Source organism: Echinops telfairi, unplaced genomic scaffold, assembly GCF_000313985.2.
Source record: "Echinops telfairi isolate 266 unplaced genomic scaffold, ASM31398v2 ScPeMD7_7457;HRSCAF=8495, whole genome shotgun sequence".
Lineage (NCBI taxonomy): Eukaryota > Metazoa > Chordata > Mammalia > Afrosoricida > Tenrecidae > Echinops > Echinops telfairi.
This window is the reverse complement of record NW_022111357.1, coordinates 6,951,542-6,960,978: the sequence shown is the minus strand read 5'-3', so window position 1 is coordinate 6,960,978 and position 9,437 is coordinate 6,951,542. Positions and strand designations below refer to the sequence as shown.

Below are 9,437 nucleotides of genomic sequence, written 5' to 3'. Positions count from 1 at the left end.
CCCCCCCCGGGAGACCTGGCTTTGATTCTCACCTGTGGGCCTCACACATAGCCTCCACCTGCCCAACAGGCTTCAGCAGCTATTCCAGACCAAGACGGGCGAGGCAGAAAGGCCTGCCGATCTATTTCTGAAAATCAGCATGGTAGCTATATAACCTGGTGTCAACTGGAGACTCTTAAGAGGGAAGGGCTGGAGTTTAGCCTGTCAATCGGGTTGAAACTTGATGATCTCATTTGGAGGCTCTACGGAAATAAATAGCTCACTGGAGGTCAGATTCACTCCCTGTGAGACAGTCCTGTGGACGAGTCACATGGAATCACGCTGATAAAGCCAGAGCCCTGGAGCCGGAGGAGCCACGTGGAGACCCACGCCAGCCCCACTGGATCCACTAGACTTTCCACCCAATGGCCTGTGATCTTCCTGCAGTCGGCGTCACTGCATGGCTGCATGAGTCTAAAGAGGAATTTATGGACAAGTATTGACATATGGGCTCATATCGGACTTATGGACTTGATCTGGACAGGGCCGGGATGTTTTCTCAATATACAATTGCTCTTTGATATAAAGCTCTTTCTTATACACATGAGTGTCTATGAATTTGTTTCTCTAGTCCACCCAGACTAACACAGTCAATGAAAGGCCTGTGGATCAGAGTCCAGTCGGCCCTGGGGCTGGCTCAGGACCAGGCGGTGTTTCCGTCCTGTGTGCCTGGGGCCCCTGGGCTATGGGGGTTCACTTGACAACTACTAATGACAAAGGTGCTTGGCCGGGGCCTTCCTCTGGGACGGGCAGTCTGCTGCTCGGCCTGGGCACCCCGTGTTGGGCCCATCCAGGGTGGGGCTCCAGGCCCCCGAAGGCTTTGGCTTCTGCCCAGCTTGGCCCCCTGGAGCCCCTGCCACTGGACTCCTGTGTTTGTGCTGTCCCAGGCTCTCTGGGACAACAACATCGCCTTGCACACAAAGCACTGCCTCGAAGCAGAGCGATTTGAATTTCAGCTGTGCCCGTGACTTTGCTGTTTCCTCCCGAGTCGACTGGTGGAGCTGGGCTCTGGTCTCCAGCACGCCTCGCTGGCTGCTTCCGGGAAAGGAGGCCCGTCCCGAAGGAAGATCCATTCTCCTCCCCCCACAGCCACGGCAGAGCTGAGCAGGTGGTGCGAGGAACCTCAATAAACCCCAAGCACAGGAAGCAACACCAAGCGCTGCGGGCGATGGGCATCCGCCACCAGAAGAGAGGTCAAGGTGCTCAGAGGGCCTTGCCAATCCCAGTCCTCCCTGCTCCCCCAGCATCAGCTACTGCCCTGCACGGCTCAGGCCCCTCTGACAGCGCTCCCATTCTGCTCAGAGGTGGGAGGGGAAGACGCATTCCCTCAGTGCCCGCACTGTGCCAGCTCCGGCCAAGCCTCGCACCAGCTTGGAGTGTAAGAACCGCTGTGTCCATTTGCTTGCTGGGGAAACTGAGGCTCAGGGAGGCAAAGTGACTGGTCAGGGTCAGGTGGCCCAAAAGTGGCCAGGCCAGTCTGGCAGGCACACCACCTGAATTTGGGCGAGGGGAGACCCCCGTCAGCATGCACGCACCTGCTTGAGAATCTGGGCCGCCATGGTGTGGCTGCAGTCGAAGATGATGCGGAATTCGCGGCCTCGCTTCATCTCCTTGAGCAGGGGCCTGGAGTCCTCGGAGTCGATGGGGAGCTGGCGGATCTTCAGGCGGATGTTGTGTCTCGACGGCGCCATGATCAGCTCCTGCAGCCGGATGAGCCCTGAGAGGCGGGCACAAAGCACGCACGCGTGTGCACACCTGGGCGCACAGGCGCGCGTGCGGCCACAGAGCGGCAGACGCACGGGAACAGGTAGACAGACCCACAGAGGCAAGTGTACCCGAATGGCCACAGCAACAGGTCTACGCATGCAGGCCCGAGCACACCCACGCCTGCACATGTGCACACACAGACATGTGTTTCCAGGCCCACCTCTGTCAGTGCCAGGAGGGCCTGCCCTTGGGCACAGAGACTTGTGTGCATCCAAACCAGGGCTCCCCAAAGTGGATGATAGCGCCCCCACCCCCCACTAGTATCACAGGGGGGAGGGGGCGCTGCAAAAGCAGACGCCTACGCTTTCTCCTGGATGAGGGGCGACAGCACCAACGTTTTTAATTGCCAGGTGGTGCTGAGGGTTGTAGGCCAAACCCGTCTGGGAAGCTATGGCCAAGAAGAGAGTCATGCCTATACATGGGTCCATCGTGCGTTGGTGGACAGAGAGCCCGCTCCCACTGACCATCCACCCAGGGTGGGGCTGGGGGTCACGGAGGCTGCGCCAGAAACCACGGCTCTTCTCTGCCTCCCCCAGACACAGCCCTTCACAGCCCCAGCATGCCTGCCCCCCAGGGGAGGGCACAGCAGCTGGCTCCAGGCTCAGCGGCATCAGCCTTGGCCTGCGTGAGGCCAGGATAGGCTTCTGCCCCACCGTCAGGGCAGCCCGCACTGGCAAACCTCACCCAGTCCTGCAGGGTCCACCATGATCTCCTACAGGAAGCCTTTCCTCACGGCTCTGTCCAGAGGAGCCCTCCCACCCCAAGCCTAAGCCGCCTCCTTCAGCGCGGGGCTCCTCTGGCCCTCTTTCATGGCCCCCATGCTGCCAGAGCACACTGGCATCAAGGCTGGCTCTCCACACCCCCTAGCTCAGGGCATGGCACGTAGGCAGTACGAAACAAGATTTCCAAATGGAATTGGCTTCCTGTTTATTTCTCCCCCAACTGAAAAACCCATCCTTTGGCATTTTGCAAAACTACTTAATCTGGGTACTTCCAGGGAAAGCGGAGTGTCACTTCCTAGAGACAAATGGCTTGCTTGGGTCCAATTAAGTTCATTTCCGTGCCCATTCCAAGGCCCATTCTTGCTGACTCCTCTCCTCATGGGTAGCCTGGGAGCAAGCCTGCCGGCTGCTGAACAGACCCCCACTTCAGGGGGGTGTGCTGAGCCAGCATAGGGCCAGGGTCCCAGGAGGCCATCCCTCCTACCTATCCCATCCACCCCAACTCCCTCCCCCCCCCGCCCCCCACCCTCTCAGGACTCAGTGCCTGTATCCTGGCGGCAGATGACAAGGTCTACAAAGTCCACTCAGCCAAGTGTCAATCTTCCACCAGCTGGCTTCCAGTTCTCCTTTGGGAAACAAATCCCTCCCGCTCTCAGGTTGTATGAGCCAGGTGGACTCCATGGCCGGCTCTGGGAACAATGCACGGGGGCCCCAGCTTGGCCAACCCACCCACGCATGTCTCTAGGCCTCCCTCTGGGCTTGAGGGCTAGAAGTGGGACGCAAGTTGGTCCTATTGGGGTGGCTCCTAGAAATTGTGTTAGAGGCACTCCTGCTTTCAGTCCATTCAAAGAGGGGGAGTGCACGTCTGGGGGTGACCGGCCACTGGAGCATGGGAAGTCCTCCAACAGAAAGGGCAAACAGGGAAAGCTGGCTGTGGGGATACCATCGCAGCCTTCGGACCAAACGACACTTGAAGCTAAGTGACAAACTGTCCAGTAAGGGTCACCATAAGTACCGCTCCTCCTCCATGTTTTGTTTGTTGCTGAAGCTAGTGTGCATAGTATTAAACGTTGCGATAAACTGTTACAGCGCCCCCTACTCAGGCAGTCCACTCCATAAGCCTTCCAACAGAGAGAATCTCAGTTTCCAGAACAATCTCTGGTACACAATGCCTGACCTGTTCAGTCTCTCCTTCTTCTTGTGGATTGGACCTCAAATCAGCAACCTGATTGGTGTCCATGAACCCGCTCTGCTGGGGGAGGCAGAGATGTATCCCTGTGACCCAAGTTCCCCAAAGATCTCCCAAACTAGGTGCCATGTCTGTGAGCATCAGGAACATCCAGGCTCAGACCCAGGGACGTGGGGTGGGACAGGCTCTGGAGCAGTCTCGATCCAGGAAGAGCTCAAGTGTCTCCCGAAACCTGGCTTGACGGAGAGGAGGACGAGGAGACGGGTTGACCTGAGCAGAGAAGGAAGGTTCTCGTTCTGAGGGGGCTGGACTTCAAACACTCCAAACGCCCGCTCGCTCCATTTCCACGCAAGACACTCCCCATTCACACCTTTCTCCTGCAAGACGCAGTGCACACCCTTCGCCCACATCCACTCAGTTCTCGGTCTCCATGGACAGCATCAGAAGACGTGGGCTTTGGGGCTTCGGGGACCTCGGACATGAGGGCGGGGACAGGCTGGATGCCGCAGCAGAGGCCACCAGGGCCTTCTTGTCAACCAAGTGCATCGCCCTGTGTAACACAGTGAACCACATTCTGCGGCAGCAAATGTCAGACCTCTGTCTCATCAGTGTTTCCCCCGAGGAGCCGAGAGGCTGGTCTCGGTGGCCCCCAGCAGAGGCCGGAGGTGCTTTCTGCTTGCCTGAGATGAGCTTCTCTTCCTGGCTGCTTCCCTAATCAATCTCTCTCAAAATATCTGCAGTGAATCACGGGTGTGGGAATGAAGCGTTTCACTTACCCAGCACTTCTGCATTCATTACCCTAGTTAACCCCCTCCCCAGTCCTAGAAGGCGTGCAGACACGGATTTCCACTCCACTGCTGCAGATCGAGAAAGTGAGGGGTGGAGAGATGCTGCGAACCCTCCCAAGGTTTGGCAACGCGCTAGCAGTGGAATAGAATGCAGAGACCCGATCTTGGGCTCCTAGGCTGGGGCTCTTTCCTCGATGCCAAGGTTCTTCTACGGCCCTTCTCACTCTCGGCGGCATCCTCAAACATCCCTCCCACCCCCAACCTGGAGTAGATTGCAATGAAGACCCCAATTCTTCACCCCTTCCTGCATTCACACCCCATAACCCACTTGTCAATGTGTTGTACTCTAGTGGCTGGTTTGTGAGTCACTAGGATGCTAGATTCTATGACACTAGTATTTCAAGTAGCAGCAGGGTCACACATAGTAGGCAGGTTTCAGAAGAACTTCCAGGAGAAACTAGGAGGAAAGGCCCGAGGGCCCGCTCCCCAAAACCAGTCAATGAAAACCTTATGAATCACAACATAACAACGTCGACTGTAGGATGAGTCCCTAGATTGGAAGGCACTGCACAGTAGCTTCGACCGGGGACTTAGGCAAACCGGTGATCACAGACATGGTGCAGGACCGGTTCATGTTTCCTTGTGCGAGACGTACATGAATTAGAGCCCACTCCAGGTAGCCGACAACAACCTGTCCACGCCCTTGGCCATGTAACTCCGCAGAACTCTACAGCTGCGGGCTCTGCCCCTTGACATGGGCTGTGTGACTTGCTTACGCCGATGGGTTGCTAGCAGGCCTGACCCAAGGAGGCATGTAAAGTGCAACTCTGCGCTGGGCTTGTTCTTCGCACGCCCGCCATCGTCACGAGGATGTGCCTGGGCCAGCCTGTTAGAGAAAAGTGGGACGGGAGAGCTGAGGCACCTCTCCTAGCCAGAGTCAGCCAGAGTCTGCCACCACCAGGCAGTGCCCAGGCTTGTGAGTGAGCCAGCGGAGGCCGGGAAACTGCAGAGCCACACTCAGTCTACAGTACCAGCCCTGCAGGCTTCTATGCTAAAGCAGTGCCTTTTCGAGCACTGGACTTTTGGGATGGTTTGTTACACAGAATGATCGCAGAAACAGGTAGCCGGTGTTCACCTTGATTAGCACGTTGAAAGGATGACGGTTTTGTGTGGGTAGCAGTGTGTCTGCCCTAAGAGAGGACTCATGCCTGGGGGGTACCCAGTGACTGGCAACCCCCTTCCCGTTGGACAGGGGCTAGGGTTGCTGTTAGGAGCCCCGGAGGTGTAGTTACAAATTGGGCTGCTAACCAAAAGGTCGGCAGTTCAAAACCCCTGGCAACTCCTCAGGAGAAAGGAGGGACTTTCTATTCCTGTAATTAGTTACAGCCTCGGAAACCCTCGGGGCAGTTCTACCCAATGGCAGTGAGGTTTTGCGGTTTGAGGGTTGCTGGTAAGGAACCATGGTACATTGTGAGTTGAGCAACTGAGCTGATAACTATAAGGTCAGTAGTTCAAACCCACCAGTAGCTCTGCAGGACAGAGGTGAGCCATTCTGCTCCTGTAAAGATTTACAGCCTCGGAAACCCACGGGCCACTGCTCCTCCGTCTCTATGAGTCAGGATTAACTCGATGGTGGGGGCTTGAGTTTGAGTTTTGAGGTTTATTGTTTGCAATGACTCGGCTCCAGATCCAAGCAACTCACAGCCAAGTACGGCAGGGCAATCCATTGCCTGGTGTCGGCCGTGCCGAGTGGCTGGGTTTGAGTCCATTGCTGTAGCTGCTGTGTCGAGCCATCTTGTCGAGAGTCTTTCTCTGTTTGGATGACCCTCTACCTAATATTACCCCTCTGCTCAGGACTGGTCTCTCCTGATAACACGTCCAAGGCGTGTGAGACAGTCTTGCCATCCTTGCTTCTAAAGAGCATGCTGGCTGTACTTCTTCCATGGCAGATTTCTGGCCGTCATTAATACTTTCAGTAATCTTCTCCAATATCATAATTCAAATGCATCACATCACAGAAGAGCTGTGTAATCACCTCCACAATCAACTTCAGAACATGTTCTTCTCAGACTCACTGCTAGCTTCCCCTTTGCCCACAACCTCCCCTGACACACCCCTAGGTAACTATTAATCCACATACTGTTTCCATATTCACCCATCCTGGAGTTCATATTCAGAGAGTCACATAAGACATAAGCAGGAAACACACAACAGCAATGACAAAACAAAAGAGAAAAACCTCAGCCCCAAAGAAAGCAGACCATACTAAAGACTTAAACAGCTTGAAAATGGGTCATGTGGTAGTTATGCAATCTGCTGCCAATTTGAGACTTAAGAGCGAAGGGGTGGGGTTTAGCCTGTCAATCAGGTCGCAGCTTGATGACCTCATCTGGAGGTGAAAGGAGAAAAATAGCTCGCTGAGCGTGTGACACACAGACACTCCTGTGAGATATTAGTGATGACGGCCTGATGGAGTCAGAGGTCGGAGCCAGAGGAGCCACGTGGAGGCCCCTGCCAGTGCTGAGATGCTTCCACCATCACTGGAGCCGTAAGACCTTCCACCCACTGGCCAGTGATCTTTCTGCATTCAGCACCATGCATGTGTTCCGTGAGTCTGAAGAGGCCTTTATAGATTGGTGTTGGACATATGAGCTAATATCAGACTTATGGACTTGATCTAGACTGGGTTGGGATGTTTTCTCAATATTCAACTGTTCTTATATATAAAGCACTTTCTTATGCACACGAGTGTCTATAGACTTGTTTCTTTAGTTGACCCAGGCAGGAACACCCCTCCATGCCAGAGTCTTCAGACTAGGGGCACCAAAGGGGGTGGGGGGAGAGGGGAGGCAGGGTTCCTTCCCTCGAGACTTTTCTGTCTGATGCTTCAGAATACAGCCGGGACACAATCGATCCTGTAGCATCCCGACTTAGGCAGAAGGACTTTCTGACGGTCTTTTCTGAGGGCTTCTCTGCCTGCCACTCCCACTCCCATCAGGAGGGAATCCAGAGTGGACACAGTTCACATGCAGCCGCATGCTGGAGGGCTCTGCCCTGCCGGCGATTGTGGCTCTTGACACGTGGGAAGAGTGAGGCCAGATGGGTTAAGTGACTTGCCAAGGTCGCTCGCTCCTAAGAGGTTGGGCTAAGGAACGTCTTGAGACTCGGGTCTTTGTAAAGAAAGTAGAGGGCAAGCAGCTCATGCTGGGCATGAGCTAAGCTTTGGACTCAAGCAAGCCTGGCCGCGAGTGCCAACTCTGATGTGTGCAAGCAAGCCTGGCCGCGAGTGCCGACTCTGATGTGTGCGAGCTGGCTGAGCGTGCACAGGGCACATCGGCATGCGGGGCATCAGTTTCCCGGCTGCTGATTCATCACTCCAAAGAGTCGGGTTGTCTCCAGGCTGACAGGAGCGTGAATGAGAGGCTAAGGACAACACATGGTTCCGAGTGAGCCAGTGGCAGCCTGCGTTTTATGAGTGAATCAGGTTGCACCGCTGTCTGCACTAGGAAGCTGCTGGGGCTGTCTGACCCCAGAGTTGACTCAGAGCGATGCAGGGCCGTGGCCAGTGCCCTCTGTAGCTCTCGGCTCTTCCCGTCCACGCCCCCTGCTTACCCAGACCCTAGCTCCCACCTCTGGTCGTTCCCTTCAGGCATGTTTGCCACCCAGCTTCATGTGGAGAGCCAGGTGGGCCCCTCCTGGCTTCCTCGTGGGCTGAGAGGAAGGGGCTAAGAGCAGGAGGTGGGTTTTAGCAGCCACCTAACCTGCTATCCAGCTCCCAGCATGGATGAGACCCAAGGGCAAGCCCAGAGTGTGCCTGCTGGGTTTATTAGTGCAAAGTGTGGGCTTTGATAAAGGACCCTTGGGACTCAGAGGCAGGTGGAAACCCTTTGCTAGCAAACATTTCTGGAGGAAGGGTTCAGGTTGCACTTAGAAGATTGGACAGGGCTGGGGCCATGCAGGTGTGAACCCGGACCTTCATGGGGGAGAGTGACAGTTAACTGTGCTGGGCAGAGAATGTGGGAGAATGCCTCTGAGCCAGTGGTTCTCAACCTTCCTAATGCCACGACCCTATAATACAGTTCCTCATGTTGTGGTGACCCCCAATCATAACATTGTTTTCGTTGCTACTTCATCACTGTCATTTTGCTACTGTGATGAATCGGGCAAGCCCTGTGAAAGGGTCATTCCACCCACAAAGGGGTCACGACCCACAGGGTGAGAACCGCTGCTCTAAGCAATGAGGGTAACCTTTGGCCAACATCTCAGAGTCTCATGCAGGTGGCCCAGGCAGAAGCTGACGGTTGTATGTGAGAACAGATGGGTGCACAAAGAGGTCTTCAGGTGAGAGTGGAGGTCGAGGTGAGCACTTAACTTTTAGTGAGCACCCACCAGGTGCTTGCATTATTATGTCATGGGATCCCGCTGCTCACTATGAGCTGGGCATGATTAGCATTCCCAGGAGCCCTGGTGGGGTAGTGGTTACATGTAGGGCTGAGATCCACATGGTCAGTAGTTCAAAACCACCAGTAGCTCCTTAGAAGAAAGAAGGGGCTTTCAACTCCTGTAAACAGTCTTGGAAACCCACAGGGGGCTGCAGTGAGTTAGCAGTGAGTTAGCAGTGAGTTAACTGTGACAGATGAGCAAACAGGCCTGACCAGGCCACGCAGCCAAGCACACTAGGCTGTCCTGTGAGCTATGTTGGTGAGTGTGCAGGTGTGCGGGTGTGCATGTGGGTGGGTGGGTGGGTGTTTTGCTGAAGGGCTGTGTGTGACTGAGCAGGCAGAGTGTGAACATGGTCCCAAAGGTGTGAGTGTGGGTAACTGTAGTGAGCCCAGGTGGGTGCTCAGTGCAGGTGTGAGGACACATGCTAATGGGGAAGGTGGGGTGAGCTGGGAAGACAATGTGAGGGGGGGGATAATGTGAGGGGGGTGG

General features: G+C 55.3%; 1 protein-coding gene across 1 annotated transcript in view; it reads right to left on the bottom strand.

Moving 5' to 3' along the window:
• The window catches only part of GRIK3 (glutamate ionotropic receptor kainate type subunit 3), a 243,833-nt gene that overhangs the window by 72,562 nt on the left and 161,834 nt on the right, over positions 1 to 9,437 (bottom strand). Inside the window, exon 4 of the mRNA XM_004704958.2 lies at positions 1,575 to 1,756. Coding sequence (XP_004705015.1) covers positions 1,575 to 1,756 — 182 coding nt within the window. The remainder of the gene's footprint in view (positions 1 to 1,574; positions 1,757 to 9,437) is intronic.